This window comes from Prinia subflava, chromosome 4 (assembly GCF_021018805.1).
Source record: "Prinia subflava isolate CZ2003 ecotype Zambia chromosome 4, Cam_Psub_1.2, whole genome shotgun sequence".
In the NCBI taxonomy this organism is placed as follows: Eukaryota; Metazoa; Chordata; class Aves; order Passeriformes; family Cisticolidae; genus Prinia; species Prinia subflava.
Genome location: NC_086250.1, coordinates 35462883 through 35490419, shown reverse-complemented (window position 1 = coordinate 35490419; position 27537 = coordinate 35462883). Strand labels below are relative to the sequence as shown.

The 27537-nt window shown below is 39.1% G+C and overlaps 1 protein-coding gene across 1 annotated transcript in view; it reads left to right on the top strand.

Annotated features, from left to right (window-relative positions):
• NAV3 (neuron navigator 3) overlaps positions 1 to 27537 on the top strand; it is a 267877-nt gene that overhangs the window by 178112 nt on the left and 62228 nt on the right. Inside the window, exon 13 of the mRNA XM_063396422.1 lies at positions 24502 to 24640. Within this exon, the coding sequence (XP_063252492.1) occupies positions 24502 to 24640 (139 nt within the window). The remainder of the gene's footprint in view (positions 1 to 24501; positions 24641 to 27537) is intronic.

The window sequence follows — 27537 nt, the reverse complement described above, 5'->3', positions numbered from 1 at the left end:
TAAGTTCCAACTAAGCTGTGGAAGAAAAATCAGCCATTTTGGATGTATATTGCTATTTGTATAATTTAAATGCAGAGTCTGCTTTGCTTTCTCAGACAAAATAGCATATGTTTTATACAATTTTTGGAAAAGGATGAATATGCTCTGGGTTTCAGCCAGACTCTTTGTATTATGTGCAGGTGCTTTGGGACTTTAATAATTAGAGGATCTAATAAAAGAATCAGAGGTTAAGCCAGGAAAATTACTACAGAGTCGGTTCTCTTTGCTGTTACAAAACCCAATCTTTCCTGTTTCACCTAATACAAGATTGGAAACTTACAGGTGCATTTCAGCCCAAACTTACAGCAAACACATAACAGAATTGATGAAATCATTAAATCATTATTAAGTAGCCTCTGTTTCAAGCTGCCTGGATTTAATTGCTTTACCTTGAAAAATAAACACCAAAATCCCAAACCAAACAGTAAGCTATAATTGAACAAGCGAGCAGAGCAAAGATCTGAAGTTCCTGGGTTAATATTATGTCCCTTATTGTTTTTAAATTGTCACAGTACAGTAAATCTACGTGGACTGTTTCTTTTTCCCTAGACTGACTGAAGAAACAGGTATGCTTTCTGTAGCGTAGTTGCCAAGTTGTAGACAACTTTTCAGAAGGCAAAATCATGACTTTACCACGTGCACCCCTAAGTCACACAAGATTTGAACAAACTCAAAGCGTTGCTTTTCTGTTCTGTAGAAAACCCATCCCTGCAAATCACCAATGTGATATGCACATTATATCAGCATATCTGTGCCTCTGTGTGTCCTGCCTGCAGGTGCTTGTCCAAGTGATGTGGGCGTGCACTCGTGGTACACGCCCATGAGTCAGTGTTCTCTCTGTGTGTACAGTGAGCGATCAGGTTCTCAGTGGAGGAAGGAGGGGTTCACAAGCTGTGCTGCCTCTTCATGCTGTCACCATCTGTGCTGGCCCTTTGCCTAAAGCTGGTTGACTTTGAATATCACCCTGAAAATGGATGGGTGTTAAACTAAGAGGTTGTGACCTTAACTGGTTAGAAATGACACTGCATGATAAGTTTTTAACTCTTGAAGGATAAAGTATAAGGCTTGTCTTAGGAAGGTAACAGATAAATAATGATGCTATGAGCATATTCATGAGAAAGAAAAAGGCAATGAAAATGTTCTAGTGATTATAGATATGTTCTCCAAGTGGTTAAAGATGAAGTAAAATTATTTATCAAAGAATTTTGCAAAGATGCATTAGATTCCAGGTGTTATTTTGGCTCTTCCAGTCTGATGAACTAGATAATTAAAAATTTACTCTGACAGTGTCATTTGGATCTGCTAATTATTTACCAATTTCTGCTTGACAGCATAGTGCTGTATATTAGACCTCATTTACATTATCTCTTACTGTATGTTTCAGAAGTAGAAATAAGCAAGCAGCATATGCTGATATTTTCCTTTTGTTACAATGACAAAGGAAGGAAATATTTTATTATCACTCTGCCATCACCAGTCTTAGGAAGTATCTGGTATTTAATATTTTTATCTACATGTACTGACATTCCCTGATACTCCGAACATCCCAGTGCTGAGTATTTTCCTTAATTTGAAGTCAGGGAAAAATAAGAAAAAGGGCTATCTTTGTCTTAAAAATTGAAGTACTAGGTCTGCTGGTTTTGTAGACTGGCTATCCACCCTTTTAATCCTCCAGAGTCAAGTTTTCAAAAGTCATATACCCATTTTTCCTCAAAAGCATCCATACATTACCTCTGCTTGATTTCTACACTGTAAGATTATGCTCTTTTTATTAACTGTGATAGATCTGCTCTTTACACCCTTACTTCTCATGTTATTGATTAGGAAAACAGCTTCTGCCTGTCTTCTTCATCTGCTTCCTTGCTCAGTTTTTGCATGTGGTCACCACTGATACTTCTATTCTTATGCTGGCTGTTTTCTCATCCTCTTGTGTCCTAAAGGCTACGGAAATTATAAATATTCTGTGGCAAAGATTTTAGTTGCATCTTGCTCCAGTCTGCAGGGAATGTATTCAACTAAAATATTTGAGCATTATATCTAGAGGATACCGTAATACATCTTATGGTAACCATTAGTAAAGATCATCTAAAACAAACCCTACAAAGTTAGCTTCACATCCATTATTCAAATTCAGTCAAAAATATCACCTAATGTTTTTCCTTAATGATTCAGTCATGCTGGGCGTTGTTCCTTTTCATCAGAATTCTTCCTTGAAATGGCATGCCTAAAATAGATGGAATATAACTGTTCATGAAAAGATTAATTGAGGGTATTTTGTAATGAGATAGTGGGGCTGTGAAATTAGAGATTGGAATTGGAAAGCCCCTTTGTTTCACCATGTATTCTAATTCAGCACTGTTGCTAAATAATTATATTTGGCTGTTCTCACTTGAATATTCTATTTCCCATAGTAAAGATTTTATGTTATGCCCAGAGCATCTTGTTAAATTGACTCTTCTTGCTGGGCTCAGTTATTATATAGGTTTTTCTCAAATGCAGTAACATAAAAAACTAAAATAAAAATCAGCAGTAAATACTAGAAGGCAAGAAATTGCAAGGAATGTTTGTGAGAGAGCTATCAGAAAAGAAATCAGAGCATAGAAGGCAAAAAAGGAAAGCAAAATAATATTAGAGCCAGGAGTCAATAATATAAAGATCATGAAGGAATAAAAAAAGTAATAGATTTCATAATCTTACTAATAATGCACTAGAAAAGAGGCTTTTATCAGATAACAAGGTTTATGTCCATTTTGATAAAGTACTGATTTTCTGCAAGGCAGTGGTTGATTATAGAGGTAAAATTAACACTTGGTAACAATGACAGAGGGAAATGTTCGTTGATAACTTTATAATCTGATGTATCTGGACAGAAAGAATCCTAGCATCTTGAAAGGAAAAGCAGGGAAACACTTTAAAATGATGTTAAGTGAATTCTTGAAGGCAGGAAGTTGGTATTAGTTAGTTTGAGAAAATAAATGCAGAACCACACAATGGGAATACGACCCACAGGGAATCAAGAAGTCATTGTTTAGTAATCCTGATGCTTTATGCAGTAAATTCAAGTGTATATTATTTAGATAATCCTCACATGTGAAGAATGCCTGCTATATTTGACAAACAGCCACAATGTGATGAAAGAGAAAATGCCAAGTGTATTTCTGCTTTCTGTAGTGCTGCTCCCTTGCATTTGCTTTAGATTTTTGGAAAGATTATTATAAAGCTTTCAATACCACCTCTTAGTAACAGTTGATTTCTGCTACAGAATAATGGAGGCCTCCCAGACCTGGTACATGAGAACTCAGAAAGGGCTCATTATCTAACCATGGAGAGGAATCTCCTGACTCACTTTGTGGTGTTATATAACTGTGGGCACACTGTAGGTGATCTACCTATTAAATGCAAACCCCCAGAGCAGGTTGTAATAAACAGTTTGCTGAACAAAATGGTTAACCAAAATGAGATTCAGCAATTTTGAAACTCTTTTTGGCACATAAACCACGAAGAAACAGGGGAATTAGGGTATTTCACAGTGACTGTTGTCACTGGAGACATTTTTAATATTTATTGCACTATTAATATATCACTAAGTTAATGGAAATATTAATCAAATAATGAAAAAGTATTCTCTGTAGTAGTAGAAAAATTGTGAAGTTCTCATCCATCAAATGTCTGAATACCAAATTAAATTAGAGCAAATCACACTAAACTGATTAGAAAACAGTGAGAATGAAGTTAGGTAAAATAATTCAACCTAGATCAAAATAAGACAAATTTTCCAGAATGCTGCTTGCAATTTTTCTGCAGGCAATTTCTTGAAAATAACTGCAGCTACTTCTTTAAAATCTTTCCTTTTAATCAATATTTTTTACAACAGTTGAGATTAGGTTGTTCATTGTAGTGACAACAATGTCAATGAACTCATTTGGCTTTAATGATTTGATTCTGGCAGCATCTACTAACTCTGCTTACCACAATACCTAAGGTTTTTGTACAAAGGTTAAAGATAGAAGAGGCTCCTGGGATGGTTGACAGGGTGGATTAGTGCTGCTGAGCCCTGCAGGAAAAGGTCACCACTGCAGTACACAAAGGAGGGCTGTCACTGGTGGAGCTGAAGTCACAACTAGCCTACAAAGACAGCTTTGGGTTTGGGTGAATTAGACAATGGCAGGGATAAGTAGGATTTGGTTGTTCTCTCCTGCTTATCTTTGCCTTTGCCTATCAACACTGCTTCTAATCTTTACTGCCAGGCAGCCATCATGTCAATGGGACTGTCAGCTGTTCTCCCTTCTCTCTCCTCCCAATATTATTTGTTTGTATCATTTCCAAATGGAACATGTTGAGCCAGCACAGCACTGCTGGGTGAGCAAGGGGAAATAAAAAGACCTTTTTTCTACTGGCAGAGGTTTTTAAACTATGACAAGTTCCTCTTTGGTTATAATTTATTTTTGAAGTTGCATACAGTATTCTGCTCTCATCTATGTCTCTCTGAGATTTCATGTTCAATCCTAATAATGTCTGTGTCCCACTTTCCGTAAGGGAGTAACTGAACATCTCATTACTTAGGATTTTACATGATAAGTTGTTGGGGTGTAGGTTCTGGACAGATTCATAGGACTGTGTAGCTTGTTGTGGCCTTAGGAGATAATTTCTCAGTTCCACAAGGTAATCTTGGCTATGAAATATGGCTTGCTAGGGAAACGATGGCTCAGCTGTTCACCCTGAAATGTCACACCATTTCAAAGGCTTATCTTTCACAGTGCTGCATGTTGTGAACTTACTAGGCTGTACATTGAAGCCTACATACCCAGTAAGAATATTAGACATAAATGGCAGTGCATGAGAAAGTGGCAGTTTGCAAAATGATGCCTGAATTATTAGAAATAAGAAGTGATTGCTAGCTTTTGATTTGCATTTAATGGCACCAAGCTGCAGCGAGATGAAGGCTGGTGTCTAAATTTGGAGAATTGATGGTCTGGTCTCACTTAAGAGGACTAATTTTTTTCAATACTGGATTTCTCCATCTAGGAGATGGCGAATTTTTTTCTTACACCAGCTCTGTGATATGCTCTCTTGTCAGTCATTCAGAATGTTCAGATTTTTGGGTTTTTTACTGATCCTGTATACTCCAGTTATATTGCAGCATTTTGCATGTAAAAGTTATTTTTCTTATTTTTAGGGGAGCAAGTGAAAATCACAATAGATGTTCCTTTCCAGTCCCAAAAAGTAAACTTCAGTGTGGAGATTAACTTGTTAAAAAACATGTGTCACTAACTTCCACTGAATTTAATGGCGTTGCAGAGAAAAGACATGGTCTTAAAAATGCAATTTAGTGTTTCTACTTTTCGGTTGTCACCCAGCAAGAAGCACCTAGGATGCATTAAAAAAGGCAGAGGAAACCAAATGGCTAGTTTGAAGAGCTGTAAGCCAGTGAATTTAGTTTTGGAACATGAAAATTCATCAGATTTTATTCCCTAAAATAATCATCAAACACAACCTTTCTTTGGGAAAGCTGTCAAATTTGACATACCATGCATTCAGAACCTGACTCAGAAATAATTAACTTTCAAATGGAAGGATCTTTTCAAGCAGCATTAAACAGGGCATTTTAGCAGTTTCTCATTAAATTTTCTTCAGTATTTGTAAAGTTCATTGATTTCAGAGACGTAAAAAGCATCAGTGTATAAAAGATGAAGACTTAGCACTCAAGAGTAAACCAACTCTTCTCCCTTCCAATTTTAAAGGTAAAAAGAGGCAAAAAAATTAATTCAGATAATTTAAAGTGGCAAATTAATCTTTCTCATGTTTGGGAGCAATAGATAGAAACAAAGAAGTAATAGGAGATCTTTCTGCTCTCCCTGCTCAGATGCATTATTTGCCATAATTTTAGGCAGGTTTTCTGTCAACAGACAGAAGGGTGTGCCATAGCTGGGGAAATCAGGCCATTCGATGGTGTCCTTAACTGTTTAAGTGTCATAGTTTTAGACTGTGGTTGAGAATTTTGATCTCCAGCTAAACCTTACGTGTCATGAAATAAAATGATGTTGCATAATATCAAGAAACTTGTACTTTTTTTCACTCAGAAGTAAGTGCTGAAAATCCTCTACATTATGGTTTAATAACAAAGGCAATCTCTGTTCTCTAAGGAAAGTCTTAGGAAAATGCTTATCCTAGGGGAAGGATATTTAGGGATAATTTATAACTTAGAACATAAAGGGCTTTTATTTTTACTCTAATATTAAAAGTGTATATTTGCATTATCCTTATTAATTTCTATTTCCTTTGAAAAGGCTAGCTAGGATCTGATATTTAATTGTGCACTGCTTTATGAAATATATTTCATTACTTTCAGTAGGTGTTTTTAAAAAATTGTCAAGTTGGTTTATATCTCAGTTTGTTTCATTTCTTTCCCAAGAGACTTCTGCTTTTGTGTCTCAAGTAAGGGACTTTAAAATAAATTACTTTCAGAAATTGAACTATAAATAAAATAGTGAAAATTCCCATCAGACAAAGTCTGGTAAAAGTTTTTATACCATAAAAAACAAGCAAACAGAAAGTCAAAAAATGGTTAGAAAAACCTGAATTGAAGAATTTGATAAGACAAAAGGCAAATAAACAGTGAATGAAGTATCAGTAGATGTGAGGAATTTTTTTTGCTAACAAATAAATATCTTGACTTCTACTGACAGACTATTTTGATAGTGGAAAAGAATAAAGATATAATGAGATGGACTCACATGCTGCCCAATCTACAGGAGAGCCCTTAATAGCTTGTTTATTTTCCAAGTATGCACACTGCAGCATTCCCAAGTGTAAGCCATCACATTTGACAGATTTGAGAATGACCAGAGGCCTGAACCAGCAGCATGCCATGTTCAACTCTGCCAAATGTTTTTAATAGCAGAGTAACAGCAAAAAAAAGTGGGGGCTGAGCGCCTTGTCAGTCTTGGGAGACTCCTGGGCTTTGCTGTGTTGCAGACAGACCATGCGTGACTCATACCCATATTTTAATAAGAGAAGGAAGGAGTGGATTTACAGTTTTTCAGAGAAAAACTTGAATAAGTGAATGAAAATCCAATGGAGTATGTTGTTGTTTAAATTTATGGGGGGTCCCTGGGGAGTGCCCCCCGGAGACCCCCGGGGTCTTTTGGGGTCGTGGTGTTCCCGCGCTGGCAGGCAAGGAGACTCAGATGCCGGTGGGATGCTGATGAGGTGAGGGTTTATTCACTGAGGGAGAGGGGAAGGGAAAGGGGGGGGAAGGGAAAGGGGGGGGAAGGGAGGAGAGGGAAAGGGAGCATCAGGAGGCCTCCAGGGGTAGAGGGGCAAGAGGGGCAGAGCCTTCTGCCTTAGCATTCTTATCACAGAGGTTCAAAGGGGCGCGGTAACATTCTCCAGCCAATGAGGTTACAGATACAGGATACTGCAGGGAGGGTACAGACTTGGGATAAACCATACATTTTCCAAGGGTGAGCCAGAGCAAACCATTTCCATAAAATGCAATCCCACAAGTCACCCTTTTTTTCTTTAAAATGTGAGAAGAGAAATATGACATATGACAATTAACAATTTAAAAAATGAAACAGTAATTACAGTTTTGCAGCATGAAACCAAATACAATTGCAGTAAGGATTATGTTATAAGGTGAACAGTTGATCTGACCTTGTAATTGCAGTAGACGGGTTATGTGAGTTTATATTGCAAGATTTGAAACAAGTTAACAAATTTGCTTGAGCCTTTCCAGCGTGACTGGCCTAATAGTGTCTAGTCTTTTCCAACTGGCTTTTCAGACCACCACAGCCCCCAGCTTAGGCTGAGGCGCTGACCTCTGCTCCCACTCTAGGGACAGGAAAACACGTGGAGTTCCCCGGGCTCCACACACGGCCTCAGATTCTCACCCAAGGATCTGAGCCAAATCACTCCTTTCACTTTCCAACTGGTTCAACCGCCTAACAAAAGACCCCCAGTTTTAGGTCATCAAAAGAAAAACAAAAGAAAAAAACTACAGAAACTGTCAAATACTTTCTCAGACACTCTATCAGGTTATCAATCACCCTCAGAACTAACTGAGGACAGTATAAACCCAAAAAGCGTTACCGATTCAATAGTCTACTACTGATTCGCGCTTTACAAGAAGACAGTCTAAAAACTGCTTCCCTTGGATCCACACTTGTGACCTGAAAAGGCCTCTGCTTTCTAAAACAGAAAACAGGGGAATCTGCAGTATGAACACACACAAAAGCTAGAAAGGCATGATTGTAAAAACTACTTCATGGGGATGGGAAGGAAATGGAGGGGTTTGGGACACCCTGCTGTTTGGCCAGAACAGCAAGGGACAGGGGCAGAAAAACAGGGAAAGGGAATCAAAGTAGCATTAACAATTATACAAGGCTGCAAAACTGGTATTACAAATTCACTTTAGCTTTGGGGTTTGGTTTCTTAGCATTTACCTTGTGGGACTTGGAAAGCGGAAGATGGGACTGAGAGCACGTGGCCATGGTGGCCATGCGGTCACAGCGCAGCACGTGGTGTTAGCTGTGCCGTGCCGGGTTTAGCAGGAAGGGGTTAACTCTCGGGGGTTTGTTAAGGGAAAGGGGGTTAGGGAGAAGGAGCAGCGAGGGGAGGAGGGGGTAAGGGTAAGGAAGGAGGTTACACAATTTACAAAACCGAGTTGTGGAAGGTGCGGGGCTTGGGCACAACTGAAGACTGCTTTTTCCTTCTCTGATGGCCGTCTGGCTGAGTTCCTTTCGCTGCTGTCCAGGGCTGCTTCGCCGCTGTTGCCGGGCGGGGGGAGGGGCGCCTGTTCTCCGCGCGGCTTCTCCCGGTGCTGGGGCCCGCGCGCGCTGCAGCGGGGCCGGGACCACGTGTTGGCTCGCGCCGGGACTGCCCCGCGCCGCGGTCCCGCTGGGCTGGGGCCGCTCCTCCGCCGGGGCCGTGCCGGGCCGGGGCCGCTCCACCGCTGGTTCGCCGCCCGCGCCGCGGCTGCCGCGGGCCGGAGGGTGCCGCGCCGCTGCCGCGCAGCCAGCACCGCCGAGCCGAGGCGGGCCGGGGCTGCACCGCAGCCACGCGCCGCGGCCACGCGCCGCTGCAGCGGTCCCGCCGTGCCGGGGCTCACGCCGGAGCCTCGCCGTGGCGGAGCCGCGCGCCTGGGCCGCGCCGCCCGGCGGGGCTGCGCAGCCCGCGCAGCGCCGAGGCGGGCCGGGGCCCCAAGGGGCCGGGACCCGGGCCCGCGCCGGGCTGGTCGGCGGTGGTGGGACGGCCGCGTGGTGGCTCACGAGGTCTCTGCGCGGTGGGGGAGGGGCCGCCCTGGGCCGCGATGGCCCAGAACGGCCGCTCCACCGGAGACGGCACTGAAACGGAGTTACCATGGTCCATCTTTTCTCAGGGTCGCTGATGCTGTTGCCCGACGTTGGTGCGTCATCTGTTGTTGTTTAAATTTATGGGGGGTCCCCGGGGAGTGCCCCCCGGAGACCCCCGGGGTCTTTTGGGGTCGTGGTGTTCCTGCGCTGGCAGGCAAAGAGACTTCAGACGCCGGTGGGATGCTGATGAGGTGAGGGTTTATTCACTGAGGGAGAGGGGAAGGGAAAGGGGGGGGAAGGGAGGAGAGGGAAAGGGAGCATCAGGAGGCCTCCAGGGGTAGAGGGGCAAGAGGGGCAGAGCCTTCTGCCTTAGCATTCTTATCACAGAGGTTCAAAGGGGCGCGGTAACATTCTCCAGCCAATGAGGTTACAGATACAGGATACTGCAGGGAGGGTACAGACTTGGGATAAACCATACATTTTCCAAGGGTGAGCCAGAGCAAACCATTTCCATAAAATGCAATCCCACAGGAGTATTCTTGTTTGTCACAAGAAGTAATCCTGTGGTGTTTTCTGTAATTATCTGTACCAACTGGATTCTCTTTGCATTGTGTGGGAGCACCTGCCAAGAGCTGGACAAGCTGCTGTTTGCAGATGACTGGAACTGGCTTCCAACTTGAACTTTGATTTGGCACTCTCGTTTTTACTCTTCACCAGAATTAATTACAGTGACATTGTGGCTTGATGCCTAGATTCCTGTAGAATGAGTCTGAGGCCAAAAGCAAGTGTGTGCTTAAGCCAGTGCATGTATCAGGTGCCTCAGCAGGGAAAGAGCAGCAATACCGAGGGAGGGGAAGGCCACACACAGAGCTTTGCTGCTGAGCACAGGCTGCCCTATGGCCACTTGACTTTTGAACAGGGTGTATATATTGTCTCCAACATCCAGTTTTCATATTGTTATTAAAAATGAATCTAACCCGTTTAACTATCACACTTAACAAATCATCTGTATTTCAGTGTTTCACAATGAGAACATTAGAATGGTATTCTTGAATAAAACATGAATTTTCACATGGATTTCTTTTAGACGCAATGGCAGTGTTAGAGGTGGCAATTGAAAATCAGACATTTGAATGAAGGATAAGAGAGTAACCATCTTTATCAAAGCAGTGAGTTAGCAAAAAATGAAGGTCAGATGTCCTCTGTTCTCTCTGGTGTTCTTCTCCCTTGGAAAAAGCCACAAAAATAACAAGGCGGTTGAAGAATTGCCTCTGTGATACTGCTGCCCCTTTGCTTTTGCAGCAACTGAAGCAACGTAGTCAAGAAAATGGAGTGGTGTTTTTTGCAGGACTTTCTTCTGTGGTACTGCAAAAGAAAATTGTAGTCATCATTCATTTTTCTAGCAATTTAATACTGAAATAAATGTTGCTTCTCTAAGAGTTGGTCCTCTCTGTTACATTTTAAATAATCCTAATCGTTACCCAGTATAAGATAGGTACTGCGTTACTCAAATTTTAGTTCTTCAAAACCATTTTAGGACATTTTATGTTTTGTATTTATGCCTATCTTTCCTGGAAAATGAAATTTTGGAGGGATTACATATGGAAATGGGAACTTCTTATAAGGAAGAAAGCTAGATGTTATAAGCATTGATTATTTGTAGAAGAGCTATCATATCAGTAGTAATACATATTGTATATGCTGGGGATTTTAAGAGGTAAGTTTACAGTAGAGTTTTCAGCCTGCCATATCCTGTTCTCACTACTGCAATACCTTCTGCCCTTTAATTTCTACTGCTTCTGATAATTTTATGTGGTCTGTCAGAGAGCAAAAATTATCTGATTTTTAGGTTAAATGGGAGAGAACAGGGAAATTTCAGGTGAAAAGTAAGTAAACAAAATACTTGACTAATGTAAAGACAGCTTACTTTCTGTGCTGGGATTGCATGGGAGGGTTTTTGCTGCAGGCCCTGTGCTGCTGTCTGTAGTGCCCTTTGCCTGGCTGTATGTGTCTAGGACAGAGACAATGCAGCAATTCAATTCTCCAAACTCCACTCCCTGCCAATGTCTAGAGCTCTGACCTTTGTAGGTGACATTCACCCTTTCTTCATGCAGGGTTTGAGCTTGGTTTCCTTCTCTGCTGCAATCCATCATATTTCCACAATCTCTTGCTGTCTGGTCTTGTGTTGCCTTTCTTGCATCTTAATTCTTTCTGCAACATTGCAGATGAGAATTTTAATTCTCAGTTCTCTTACGAAGTGGTAAAGAAGATTCTAGTCCTTTCTGCTCACTTTCCAGCAGGACTACCTGCCTATCCTTCATGCCTATCCTTTATGGAATTTTCTTTTTTTTTTTTTTTCACTTAGAAAAACTGAACTGAAAGAACAGTGAGCATGCATTCTTTCTTCTTCTTTTCATGATGATTTTAGATCCACTTCCCCCTTTCACAGCTCACCTTGGCGTTGGTGTCTTTTGGGTGGTAATAATAAATACTCAACTTACTCCTTATGTTACTTAAGTAAATTAAAAATTCACACGGCTGCAAGGGTAACTTGCACTTAAAATGTGTCTTTGCAAGCTGAATGGAATCATCATCATTGTGGAGGGACATTTAGACTGGCTCTGAGATGAAGTGTCCGATGCAGCAAAGCGAGCTGCCTGGAGAGATCCTGCCCCTGGTGCCCAGCAGGATGCAGTGGGACTGACAGAGCACATATGCCTTGACAGGCAGTAAAGGCCCATCAAGTGCCAAAATCTCCCCCCTACAGTTTGTGTCTGCTGTTACCATTCCTGAACCACACGTGTGTGGCTGTGGTGGGCTGGGGAGAACCAGCCAGAGGACTTTTGTCTATGGCATTTATGACTTCTTTGGTCCTACCACAAAATTCTTTTTCTGCCTCTTGGTGTTGACCTCTGTGCACTTCCCAATCTTCCAGATTCATTAAAAACAGCCAGAGCTGAATTACTTAAATTTTTGATAGATTTTGATATATAAGGGGAGTAAATCCGCTTGGACAATTATTTATGTGTCTACAGGGAGATCAGGCATTATTTTTCTGCTGCTGAAAACGTTTACAGGCAGAAATGTGTCCTCTTTTTAAAAGGGGACACATTCCGTGCCACATTCCTGCCATTCACACCACACCTGTGTCAAAACTGTCTTGAATCCATAAGCACCATTATTCTCTTTCAGTCAATCTAGCAATAATAGTAATTTCAGTACTTTCATCCCAGGGAAAGGGAGGACTCATGGGGAGATACATTAGTGCAGCCATCTTTTCAGCTGATAGGGGTCCTTTTAATGAGCTGTTTCTCTGAAATTTGAGCTAAAAATAGCCAAGAGAATTACTCCGTTATCCAGAGGAAGGACTGCAACTTTCTAAAGGGATTGGGTTCTTCATTTTTTGAAGAAAATTGTCTACAAAACAGAAGGTAGCAATGCCTCCAAGAAATAGCTGCCAGTGTACTAGGAAGAATACCAAAGTGTTTAGTATGCATAAAAACTGGTTATTGTTGTTTGGTTGTGTATCTTTAGAGATTTGATAAAAATATGCAATTTCTTTTTTAAATGAATTTTTCATATTTTGGCTCTGGTTTTGCATTCAATTTTAAGTGGGTTTTTTTTTAGTTTGTTACAAGAGAAATTCAAATATGTTTTATTTAGGAAAAAAATGATTTTTTAAAATTTTGGTTTGCCTTTTATGTTATCCTTTATTATTTTATTTTATATATACTTTTTTCATATGGCTAGTTAATGTTATAATATTGAAGATGCTTCAATTTACTAAAAGGTAGTTTTGTTCAATGTTAAATCATTTCCACAATGATTTGAAATATCAAATGAAGTAAATTGAACCATCTGAAAGCTAAGAGATAACAAGAACATTTGTAGTGTCCTATTTCACCTGTTTTCTCAGTGCAAGGAAGTTATTTCTGATTTTAATATGACTAAGTATAGATTAACTGAAATTTAAAAATTAGTTCCTAAACCATTCCAATTTTTGAGAATTTTTTTTTAAAAATTTTTCAAGATATTTCATTTTCTATTTTAAAAAATAGTGTATGGTAAACTATATTTTATTTGAAAATTTCCACCTATCTTTATATCTGCACAGTTTCATGATTTTTTACTTTTTGTAGTCCAGAAACCTGAGCGGTTTATCTGGCCTATAACTTACTCCTAAATCCCTGCCTTTTCCAGACTTAAAAATTGAATAAGGATTGGATTGAAACCTCAAGTAACAGTTCCATAAGTGAGCTCCTACCCTCATTGACAAGATGATAAACACACTGCACAGGGACTTTTTTAGCGATTATGAGACCAACAAAGATTGGGTACCACTGGCATATGGAATAAGAAATATGTTTGAAAATGTCTGTTGATAGAATCAATGACAACTGTGATCTCTGAGCACAGTTAAATTACTGTTACTGTCAGTGACTGCTGATAACAACCATGTGAAAAGCAGTCATGTAACATAAGCTGCAAATAAATAGTGTTTAGATTTGCTGCAAAAGCCTAGCACAAACCAAGATTAAAGATAACATTAAACCCTTCAAACAGAATTTACCTTAAACTAAGCAGTGTCAATATTGTAAATTCCAAGAAAGCCCTTTAATGCAGAGCAACAAAATCTTGAACATTTAAGATACTGAAAAAAATATCAAATATCAAACAAATGCTTGGATGGCTAAAGCTCTGTAAATAAGTTAGGGTCTGAAATCTGTGTTTTCTAAACTCAGCACCCTGGCCTTTGTGGGTGAAAAGGCTAGAGGGTCTTGAAAATCTCCAAGTCTCAAACCTGAATAAAAATGTTCCATGAAACTATTTTTTAAAAAGAGACTAAAGATAGACTTAAACTGCATTAAGTTTTTGGTTTTGCTAATTTGTAAGCAGTCTGATTTTATGTATAATATATTGAATGTCTGATGTATTTAATACATATTGCACATTTCCTCTCAGAAGAACTTCTGCTTTGCCTCTGCTTTCATGTGGCTGTGTATTTGCTTGAGAGTTAAGAAATATAATTTCTTGACTTTTATGTTTTCTGCAAAGTTTTATTAAAATCAGCCAGTACTTTTGTCAGGGAGCAGTGATGAGCAAGACCCTGAAGGGCAGATGCACAGGGAGCGTGACCATTGAAGCCTTTATTCCTTACTGATGCTGAAAATCAGGTCGTGCAGATGCAGGAGCAAGTCCCTTCCCACTCTCTGCTAAAGCTGCAACCTGGATCATTACTCAGCAAAATTTGGGAAAGAAGCAAGAGGTATGAGATACAATCCTGGCAAACAAAACCAAGAAAACAGTGACACCTGTGTTCTGCTTAACTTGCCCTTCGGCAGACAGGTTGTCACAATGCTGACTGCAAGCAAGTAATCCTATTAGGCTTCAGGAAATAGGCTTACCTTGTTATCTGAAAATATTTGGGTGGATCAGCTCTCAAAGAGGTTCAATGGGGAAGGTTTATATTAAGGACCTCTTTAGGCCTTGAACTAGCACCTTTTCCCATGGTCACAACTTATTGCTAGACTCAACAAACCAGCACCTTCTCTTGAGACCTGCAGGGAAAAAAATACTTTGCACAAGGCTGTGTGTGAGGAAACCCATTGCTTCCCCCAGACTCAACTCGTTTTACACTTTCAGAGGCACTGTTTTTCCAATAGTTCTTATGTATCATGAGTTCTCATGTATCAGGGGTGTATCCTGCAGCCAGAATGCTCTCCTTGGATGGTAGTGCAAGGCTGCCAAATCTGGGACTGTTTTATGGTAATAAAGTTATTAGGGAGTGCTGAAATGAGGTGACAGGGATAGGAGATTACTGTCAGCCTACACTTGTAAAAGATGATTCTAAAAAACTCAGTGAAATTACAAATTAAATACAAAATTTTGGTTTAGTCTCTGTCTGCCACATCTTCCCACTCTAAGCAAATGGTAGCATGGAGTAACAAATATTTGTCGCAAGCCAAAACCACTCCAAATTTTGCTGTACCACAGCAGCAAATCTGTATAAAACTCTAGATTTAAGACTTGCTACATCATGGAGATTTATAGGATGAGTATCATGACCAGAATGAAGACAGATTTACTTATCATTCTGCTAACATAGTTATGTACACCGGTTTTTTCAGACTGAGTTGAATCAGGTGCAGACAGGAGAAATAAATTCCTGCTACTGCTCATAAGCAAGAACAAGACAGGTAGTTCTAGCAACAAAGATGCTTAAGCATGAGAGACTCTACCGGTTAATCAGGATTTTGACACTGGGCAAATAATTACTGGAAATAGTTCTCTGAACTATCTCTTCCTGATAATATCAGGAAGAACTGTTTGGTTTCTTAATATACTGTAGATACAAAGTTGACTAAAGAGGTTTGATATTTCAATACCTCCCTCCCATCTGAAGCAGCTGACTGACAGTTTGCGAAGGTGAATGGCAAATTCTGCTTATCTCAGGGTGTTTAAGGGGCTGGTTTTGGTATGATTTTTCTTTGACTATAAATGCAGATACCATGAGATACTTCTTTCTGTTTGTGGCATCTCATTTATCTTTGAAGTTTTCGGAATGGGAATTGGCCATATACAATATGAAGAATGAGATTTTTACTTTGTAAAGCAGAGATAACAAGAAGTAATAGGGCTTTGCGTTGCTTTGTAACTTCTGAAGAACTGCATTGCCAGTTAGTACTTTATTTATGCTCATTCAACTAATGTTAATTAACTTGCCTGAATCTGCATTTGAAAAAGGTAAACATCTCTTGCATCCAGTGTATAGAAAACTTAACAAACAGCAGCAGGAAGATAATTCCATCAAAAGATTTTCTCCCTTGGTTTGTTGGATGTTGTCAACAGCTCTTGATGAAATTACTTTCTTGCATCTTGTTTCAGCCCATATATTACTATTTTTTTACATATATTTCAGCCCATATATTACTATTTTTACAAAGACTGGTCAAAATATAATTAAAAATGGATGCCGTGTACCTCATGTAAAAAAAAAAAAAAAAAAAAAAAAGTTAAAAAACAAACAAAACAAAACAAAACAAAACAAAACAAAAAAAAACAAAACAAAACAAAAAAAAACAACAACAAAAAAACAAGCAACAACAAACGAAAAACCACAACACACAAACCCAAAACAAAACACAACCCTGTAGATTCCAGAAATAAATTATCTTCCTAGCTGGATATTTATTGTTTTATTCATCTGCCTAAATTTCATTTTACAAAATTCCTTCTTCTGATTGTTTATATGTTCTGTTAGGAATTCAGAGCTGTAATGACTTTCTACTGTCCCTATCATGTCAGATTAAGTGTTGTATTCAGAAATGAGTGGAAAGCAGAAGGGGTTCTGGCCAAGACCTATTTAGATCCTTTGGTGTGGTATGCAGGTTTTGCAAGGTATGTATAATGATTTCAAGGAATGTAAATATGCCATTACTTCATTTTCTTTTTTCCCTGCTGGTCTAAAACCAAATTATTTCTCAAACATGTATTAAATGTTTGGAAGAATATGGAAATTAACTGACCTTGCAAAAAAACATTTTTCTTTAATGATGCTCCTGGGCTAGCTGTATTTTCTTTAGCAGGATATAATTTTCTAATTGGATGTTCTTACAAAATAAATTTATAACATGAAATAAAACCCTTGCAAAGTGACACTGCATTAAAGCAGGTGCATAAATGCATTCCTATTCATTTTAACTCTAAACAAATTTCCTTCGAATATGCTCAGTACATCCCTTTTGAAATTTACATGGCATGATTTTCTACCTTAAAGACCTCAAAGTAATTCAGGATTAAGGCTTCAGCAGTTGCCCTGTTTTGGTATGATAGGTAATGCATTACACTTGCTGAGGAAAAAGTGGTGAAGTATGAGTCCAGCTGGCTATGTTTTCATTTAGCTATGAGCATAGAATAGCTATAGGGAAATTTATGGCTCCTACAAGTTTCTAATTTGATTCAGGGCCTGGGCTTTGGCTCTTGCAGTGTGTGGAATGAAGGAAAGTATTGATTTTACAAACTCTGTGCCCTCTTGAATCTGTCTGTGAAGGGTCAGTGTAGCTGTTTCATGAATAATGAGCAGCTGAGATCACAGTAGAAGATTTAAAAAGGATTAATTCATGTTGAATTGAACTTTGATGGAGAAATTTTTGCCAGCTGATATATTGGCATGTTAGTGAGGAGTTGCTTTAAGTAAAACTGTCCAATTATTTTCTTATCTTTTCCTCTTAATGAGCTGAGAGATCATTTCTGTTCTCAAAAGTCAATTATGGAAGTAGCTATAAAATCTTTATATTCAGCTGAATCCTGCCTTACTCTCCTGAAACATGACCTGAAATATGAGTGTCAAGAGAGTTCATGGCAGCAGCCCAGAATGCACGTTAATATTCGCTTCACTGGTGTGCTGTAGAGAAACAATGACCACCTGCATGGAGTGCATTGTGGAGGCTGATTTTTGCATTTTGTTCTCTATTATATGGATTTTATGTGTGTAGAAGTAGCCTAAATGCTTTCTTCAATCTTTCAGAGCTTAACTTGTGTGAGTAAAGTAGTAAAGGTGTACTAAGTTCAAACTTTCTACTGTGGACATATAGTTTAAGTCCTTTGCTTTGCTGTTATCTCTCCTGTCTTTCCTGCTTATCTTTTGGATATATCTGCCTTTGTCTGTTGACTACCTAGGGGATCAAATGCCAACCTTTTATTTCCTAATTCACATTGAATGTAGATGCCTTGCACATCACTGACACAAATTATCTTACACCCCAGGGAACTGTTCACCTCACAGGTGCCTAAATCTAGGGATTGTGTATTTTTAGAACACTCTAATTTAAATAAGTATCCAGTGTAACTGAGGATGTCCAAATCCTATCCACTTCAGTAGACTACTGTACTAGCATCTTATTTGGCAAACATGGAGGTGTGCTATACCACAAATCAAATAAAATCAAATAAATTCAAATCAAATTTAATCAAATAAATTCTTGGTTTCTCATATATCTACCTGTTTCTATGAAAAATTGTGTAGTGACATCCAGAGGTTCTAAGAAAGGGGCAGAGAGACCTGCATCATCTATGGATTCACTGATATAAAACAAGGAGCTGTGTGCAGGCAAAGAAAGGGGTAACAACTTACTGCTCATCATTGATCTGCTCATAGTACAGATTTGTAGATCCTGAAACATTCAGAAGTCAAGTTTCTGTTTCTCTCTGAAAGTTACTTTTGTGTCATGAACTCGGTTCATGTCTTATTTGTCCTCTAAGACCATTCCTCCTGGCTGGCGAAATACACTTGGGCACCACCCTGTGTGTACCTGACGTGGCAGAGAAGGATTTAGAAGTGTTTAAAAGGGCTTCACAATTTGAAAACTCAAAGTTACTACTAAACTGCTACTACTACTACTAAAACTACTAAAAAGCAAGCAAAGGTTGTTTTGCTAAATGTTTCATATTCCTTGTATCACAAATTCAGACAGACATCCCTGGGGCTATGTGAGTTCCATTGGCATTAGCAAGAATGTGCCTAAGGATTTCTCATTCCTAATCAAGTATCTGTGTCTACTGCTGTGGTCTAAAGCTCTTCAAGTGGAGTACAAAACATGTGACAAATACAGTGCTACTTTTCATTCAGCTACAAACCTCCCCAGAGGGAACAGTTATTCTGCTTAAATGAATACTTTAAGAGGAAAGATTTTGGGTTTTTTTTTCTACAGCTGTATTTTTGGAAGCTGTAACTCCTGCTTCTGCTTGCAAAAATGGCTAATGAACCAAAGAAAACAGTGTGAGCAGCTTGTCAAATTGTGCAAGGAATGGATACATTGAAGGAACCATAATTTTCTGGCATTCATGATGGCACATTGATTGGAGTCTTGCTGTGTCTGATGATCTTGTGAAAAGCTTCTTTATTTGTATACTTAGGCACTTTGGCTGGAGGTGGTCTCATAAATTAATCAAGTATGCCAATGTTGAAACAAATTCCAGGCACCGACCCAGGTTAACATTGTGGTGAACTTCAGTAAGCTGGCAAGTTTAAGGGCTCATAGGAAAATGCTGAAAGTGAAAACAGGAAGAGTAGGTGGAACAATAATTGTGTCTAAGTGCTCTGTCATGTTGTCTGCAACTAGAGTGGTTTGATTTTCTGAAAAAAGTACTTTAAAAGAAAAATAGTATCCATGGAGCTAATACAATTGTTAATATTCCTTCTTCTTGTCACATACCTTCAGAATTCATTGCTCTCCTAATCCACTGCATTTTTACTTTCGGACATGCTGCAAAAATCTAGAAAAATGTGTTGCATATTTTCTGTGGATCGTCATTATGTAGGCTACAGTCAAATTGCATCTTTGCCCTATTGCTCTATTGCTTGCCTTCCTGTTGTATGAAATAATGTATTATTTTTTATAAAGTATTCCTCTTTAGGTTTGTATACTTCAGACTGTGAACTTAAAAAAAACCAAACAGATACTTGTGGAAGACAAACGGGAAAGTTTCATGAGCACAGCTGAGTGCAATTTATCTTTCCATCTGAGGATACTTGTTGGAATGTGTTTGGAATCTTTGTTCAGCTCTACACAGTGATGTCAAGCACCGTGTTTTGCCTTCAGACACCTTGCTATTTCCAGAACATTATGTGGTAGGGGGGTCAATGAGAGGATTATTATGAGGAGATCTTTTCAGTACTAGCACACACTAATGAAAGTGAGAAAGAGAGTGATAGTGGAGACTAACAAACTGTGTAGATAGCAAGTTGTGGATTTCTCAACTTTATGGAGTATTTGATACAGTCAAGGAGTTGAAATGTTGCTTGAAGCATTTGGAGCATTTTGTGAAGCACTAGGATGTGTGCAATATTCATAGCCACCTCCGCCAATTAGTGAAAATGTCTTGCATCAAAACAGGCTAGAATTGTTCAGATTTGATAGATGCAGTCTAGAATTAGGGGATGAACAAGTGCAAATGATCTCATTGGCATAACTAGTATATCAAAGGAAAACACAGGTCTAAGCAGAAGGAACATCAGCAAAGTTACAATAAAGAGTCTGGGCAAAGTGAGAGGGCATGAGGTATGTTTTTGGATGAAAGCTGTAACACAGTGGCCAACATTTTAACCATTTTTTCATGTATTTGTCTTCATTCTACAGATGTAAAGCTGAGGTACAGCAGTAGTAAGGCGAAAAAAAAGAGGTGCTGGGCTTGACATGCAATTTGAGTTGATAATAACCTAAATTTTAAGGTATCCCTGCAGCAAAATGTAGGTTCAAAGAACATATTTCAATGCATTACATCTCTGCAAGTTGAATGTGAACCACTAAAGTAAATTAGAAGCTCTTTATTGGTGTCCGATTTATTTAAAAATGTTGGTTAAAGCAGTCACCTTGCAGATTGCTGGGAGTCTAGTACACCAGGGGCTTCAGTCGTGCTTCATATAGTCCCTTTTGTTACAGAACTTTCAGTTTCTTTGCATGAAGACAGAAGGCATCTTTCATTAGTTCAATATTCAGATTCATCCCCTAAAGCAAACCTCTTACAAGCACTAAATTAATTAAGCATTTCTAGAGAAAAAATAATACGTGGTTGTGTTATCAAACACTGGTGCTATATGCATTCACAATGAGAGCAGTGACTACTGGGTTGTTTGCTTGTTCTGTTTGCCGATTCAAACCCAGACAAAGCAGAATGAGCTGAGCTACTGAAAATAAAAAGCTGTCAGGTACATGCAAGCAGTGTTTTTGAAGACTGTTATGAATTATCCAGATTTAAGAAGATTTCTCTTAGATATAGCAAAATTCATATCCTTAGTGAGAAGATTATGTCTTACTGATTATCAAGGTTCTTCTCCAGATCCTCTTGGGATCCAGGGGTTTCTCAAAGAAAAAGTTGCCTGACCTTGTAAAAACAATGCACTTTTCTCTTATCCTCAGTCTCCCAGATAGCTGAACAATATTTGCTGACGTTTTCTTTTAAAGAAATCAGTCTGAGTCTGACATCAAGAAAAATCAAGCAAATTCTGTCAACATTATAAGTACTTAAAACATGGTTTTTAACAGCAAAGTGGTGTAACACATTAATGAGCAGCAGTGCTAACCTGACCTGTCATAGACTCTGTAGAATGTGTGAAAAAAAAGTAAATGAAACATACAGCAAAAAATGAAATATGACTCTCGGCCATTATATTAAAATATCAATGAATATTGTTTCTATGAAGGGTAGGAGGAACAAGAACTAAAATTAGAGTTTGCTACAGACTCCCACAATTGGGTTTTCAATCTCAAAATGCACAGTAATTTTATCAGATATTTTTGTCATGAGTTTACTAGTTTAAAGGATACATTAATATGAATCATCAAAATTTTTTTTCCAAATTATAAACAAGGCATTTTCGTCATCAAAAACATACTTACTTGTCTGATAGCAACTCCACTGTCTAGATCTGGGGAAATAGATCTGTAAAAGTAGAAACAGTAAGTACTGAAATACAAAAATTAAGCTGCATGAGCAAGTTAAAATAACTCTGGATAATACATTAAAATACGTAAAAACAACAATCTTCATTGCCAAAGGGGTAGCAGATATGGTCTGTTCTGTTGGAGTTTTTGGGGTTTACCATGTCTTTTCAAAAGGCTGGTACAAAACATTGTGTCAGGTAGGCATCAGTTTCTGTAACAGTCTTTAGAATATACCAGAAAGAAAGTGGGTTCCAGTATTCCTGGTTTTTATAGGCGTACTGAATATTGTCAGAAATTTTGGTGTATGAAAGCCCCCAAATTTATAAAGCATCTCAAGCACCTATCATAAGAGAAAAAAATTCCAGGCAAATACAGTGATGACTCTGAAAGGTCAGTAGTGGAGGTGTCAGAGTGATCTTCTATACAACTTACAAGATGTCCATGAGTGTTCTCCAAACCCACTAATAATCCCCTGGGGAGTGAGGTGTGATGAGTGTGAAACGCCGCAGAGAAGCCACAATAGAAAACATGATCATAGTAATATTTGTCTGAAAACTTCGGCTGTGGAGAACATAGTTGTATTTTGTGAATCAGCTGAACTGTTCCAGAATTTAGAAAATGTAAATTCTCTTACAGATAAAAAGGACCACAAAATAGCATATGAAAAATTAAAACAGAGTATAATAACAAAGGAACCTGGGGAAAGAGGAGGTAATTTGATCCCCGGGGTCTTAGGTAGACTCAGAAGGCTGATGGTCAAATGTTAATTGATATGAATGTCATACATTTAAAGCTCATGTTCCTTCTGGAAGTATCTAATATATATCATTTGAAATCTGGTTTATGATTTTTTTTTCTTTTTTAAAGAGCAGCTTTTAATGGGGTTATATTATCTTTTCTACAAGTTAATCACATTTATTTATGGTTTTATCCATCCTTAAGGTTCTCAGTCTTAACACTGCTCTAAAGGTATATTCCCATATGGTACACAGCATTTTATTAATGGTTTTTTAGCATCAGTGAAATTCTGCATCACATCAGACAGTGAAAAGCACAGAAAGCCTAAATGACTAGTGCTTCAGAGATGGTTCTTAGATGAATGTGGACAGCCTATTATGTATGACATTATAATTTCATTATTAAATCACTCTCTTGTTTATCACCTGGAAATGTAGCAGAAGACATATTTATTTGTAGTCATTGTACTCAGTAGTGGAAAGTGCAGCACTGTAATAAACTCTTGCCCTCTGAAATATGTTTATCTTGTCACTGAGCTGGCTTACTAATGTGATTTTCTACCTTTTGCAAAAGAAAGGTAATGCTTTCTGCTGTTGCTATGATACAAGACTAGTGCACTGAACTTTCTGGTGCATCAGCACACATTGTGTTCCATGCAGTTCCCTGTCACTGCTGCTGTCTCCCAAAACTCCAAATGTAAAATAAGGATACACAGATATTTTTCTTGTTTGCTCTGAATGACTAGTTGGCAATTTAACTAAGGGATTGACTCACATTTATTTTTCTAAAAATCATCTCAAGTGGCTACAGCAAAACAAGGATAAAATCACTCTCTTGTGTTTGGGACTTTATCAGCGGATGTAAACACCAAGCTTAGTCTTTCTAGAAGTTATATATCTAGAAGAAGCTTTATCAACCCTCTCCCCTCTACAAGAGTAAAAGACAAAAAGAGGCACCTTTGGTGGACAGTTTATCCCACAAGCCTGAGACATTCTTAGCCAGGAATTACCTCCTGCAGGAGGCTGCTTTTAATACTGGTTAGAGAGGATACCTAGATAACTTAAATGAGATACCTAATTTTATATACTTAAAATTATAGGAGATGAATCCCATGGAAAGCGATAAGGTGATTTTTTTTTCAAACTTTTGGCCTATGAATAATCCGAAACAAGATGAACAGGTGGAGATGTAGCAAAATACTGAAAGTATAATGGTGTATATGGCAATAAAATAAAAGTGAAAATGTAATGCCATAAAGAAGCAATTCTTTAAAGAAAGGTCTGGCAAATACAGATGAGCCTCCCCTCCATGGGAAAGCAAGGTTTTTGTGAGACTCAGTAATGACATTTCTGTAAGAGCAGCCTCTCTCATTTGCATCCTTTGCCTCAATCTCACAAAGCAAAACAGTTTGACAGACTGTGTTTCTTCAGAGATGTATAATGTATTCTCTGTCAGCTCCAGTGGCTGTATTCTCAGGGATTCCTATTTTGATGACATTGCACCAACTAGACAGAGACTGAAGGCAAGAAAATAAAACTTTTGAAAATACTGGCATCTTGCTGACAGTGGATTAGTCTGCAAAAAAATACTCTTTTTTTATGTAGCCTGGCAATTCATCAGGGCTTCTCCAAGATATTAATAATGTTTTACTAGCAATATCAGGTAAGGGTAATGGATTTCTTTGCCAGTGTACTGAAGGTGATTGCAATGAAGCATGAAATGAACTGTTTTAATGACTTATACTTGGACCTGATGTTAATTTTTTAAGGACACCTGCCTCTTTCATTAATTGAACAAGCAACCACTTGACTGCAAGTTAATAATTAATTTCAAAGTCTGAAGAACAATATTCATTGTGCCTTAGGAAATAATACTGAAAAGTTTCTGGTAAATCACTTGAAAAATAAGTGATCACATCTATTGATTTTGAGATGCCTTCTGCCCTGTTGATACTCATATGTAAAGTAGATGTGCTCCTTTCTCTGCAGCTGGGATGACAGCAGCTCGGTGAGCAGTGGCCTCAGTGACACTCTTGACAACCTCAGCACAGATGATTTGAATACCACCTCCTCTGTCAGCTCCTATTCCAACATAACAGCCTCTTCAAGGAAGAACACTCATGCCCAGGTGAGTAGCTTTGTTGCCATTTGTTGCAACAACCCCCAAGCACGCAGGATAACAAAAGAAAAAGGTTGGTATCAATGCCTCTAAACAAATGAAGTATTCATAGCTTACAAAATCCTCTATTACACCTGAATGCAAGAAGCCATAGACTCCATTGACCCAACATTGTGGTGTGAGCTGGAATTCCACATTCCCTGCTCCCAGGGCATGCATCACTGCTGAAGGTGCTGGCTGGGGAGACCCAGCCCCTGCTGCACGCTAACACAAAACAAATGCATTATGATTGGGTCTGTGATTGTGGATTTCTACTCACTTCAGCTCATTTGGAGTATCTCTTTCAACAGATAGTACAATAAAAAATAATGTATTTTTTTCTTTTATGAGCTGAAACACATTAGGGAAGAAATATACAGGCTGTACTGTCCTTTCAAATGGCAGAGATTGTCTTCTCCCTGCTTAGGTCCAGGGATGAAAGTGTCAATAGAAGCTGACAATGCATAGTGTCAAAACAGAGTTCTTAAAGGCATACAGCCACAAACTATATACATAATACATATATGTGTGTGTCTGTGTATGTAAAACTCTTGTGCCAGAGAGTATCCAGGCATTTCTTTCCAGCTCCCCTCAAAATTGCAAGTGATAGAGAAGTCAATACAGAATCCTTGCAGAACTTGGTTCCCTCCAAAAAAAAAAAAATAAAACCAGAAAAGTTTGTCTCAATAGGAAAGTATTCTCTGCCATGTCATCTCCTGTTTACAAGCAGGGAACTTTGAGACTGAACACTCAGCATTGGGGAAGAATGGCTGCCTCCAGTGATTTGATGTCAAGTATTCAGGACACAAGACTGACACTTCTGATTCCATTTAGACTCCTGCAGGCAGCCAGTGTCTGCAGTTCAGAGGTCTGTTTTGTCAATGCACATGGAAGCAGATTTGGTGAGCAGGAGAAAAACACATATTTGTCATTTCCCCCAGACGATAGGGGAATACAGTTTCTTTTGGAATGAAAATTGCTTTAATCTCCACCAGGGCTGCATTCATGCAAAGATACTCACTCAAATGCCAACATTCTTCAACTCTTACCATTGCCTTTCCTGCTCCATCACGGACTTCCATGCTTGCTAACTGGAGATCAGCCTCTTCCCTTGCCCATCAACCGTGATGGCCAGGTAGTTCTGGCTTACTTGTTCTACTGCATAATCATCAGGACTGGGAAATCTCAGGCTGACTGTTTAACTGCTTGTGGTTTTGTTTTCATTTGGATTATCTTGTGTTCTAGCTGCTTTACAATAAGCCTCTGTTTTATTTGCAAATTGTTCAGCAACAGACAGAGATGCAGTGCATGTTCAAATTTTACTTTCATTCCAGAATTTCTTTATATTATGAAGACTAGGAAAAGACCTTTATCAGGTATGCCTTTACCAGGCACATCAAGCAGAACTCGTTGTATTCCATGCCAGCTGTCAATCTCAGGCAGAAGCTGAGATGACCAGAATACTCATTTTGCCAGTTTTCCAAGTATTAGATACACTGCAACACAGGGATCCCTTTCTCAGTCTTTTTAGGTGATTGGAGCAGTAAGGGCTGGCTATAGACTGAGACAGAAATTGCATATTTTGTTGTTGTTTTCTTATTAAAAATGCCTGTAAGCATGTTGTTACATGTTACACATGTTGTAACAATAACTTGAATGCAAATTCTCTTCTGAAGGACCCTGCAATATTTTTGTAGATATTTGCTTGGGCTTTTTTCCCATTAATCCTTACCCATAATCTGTGCTAGCATGTCCAAAGCACATGTGTCCCCGAACTGTGGACATGCAGAGAGCTTTTGCATTTTTTGCACCTCAGCTGACAAATATGTAAACAGAAACTGATTATTCTGTTGGTCGTCTAATCAGTATTAATCCTACTTATGACAGCAGTGCCAAGGAAACAGCCACAGAGGGGTCTCTGTGGTGAAGGAGCTGTGACAGCCCAGAATAATTAAATACCTTGTCCCCCAATGCAATCAGTTTTGCAGCCCCTCTTAGGTTGGTGATACCTGAGAGCAGCACCATATTTTTGCTGTTAAAGAGGGGCAGAGGCAAGCAGGGGTGGTGAGAGGGTGATGTGCAAATAAGGCTTCAGACTGAGGTCAGGAGGCTGCAGAAAAACACAGAAGGAAGAGTTACTAAACAGCCTGCCAAGCACAAAGAACACCAGTCTTGTCAAACACGGAGGGTAGGGTCAGTCTCTGTTTCTATTTAAGCCACTTTCACAGCTTCTACATTGTCTTGTTGGGCTGCTCCTTCAGCCCTCCTTATCACCCTGCCTCAGGGAAGGCAGATGCCACAGGGGGGTTAGGTCCTCACTGGTGCATCCTCCACATGGATGTGAGTTTCAGAGGGAGCATGAGCCCAGCTGGTTCCCTTCATACCATGGATGACTAGTGGTGGCATAAGCCTCTCTTCTGCTCTGCTAGCTGATACAACTAGGGAGAGTTTCTTGTTGGAAACAATTCATTTCTGTGGGGACAGACCAGTAGAAAAGGCATCAGCTGTAGCACAAATAATTTCGGGGAAGATACTATACCTGCTCACTGGTGGCACAATATACTCTGTTCTGCTGGAGAAATGTTCCTAATCCAGTCTTGGGTAGGAAAAAGCAAGAAGCCAGACTGAGGTAATTTTAGCAGTATACTCAGGAATTCACTCACCCAAGCTCTTAGTAAAAAAATCTCTCAGCACAGTAAATCACTTCTGAAATCCAGACTGAATCGAGGAACAATACAGTATCACCAGTGATTATTAGAGTGAAATACATTTCGCTTCATTATAGTTTATCTATATGGGAAAAGGATTAAATCTTTTGAAAATGAAAGAGAAATGTCATCCCTAAATGGCTATATTTAATATATTTT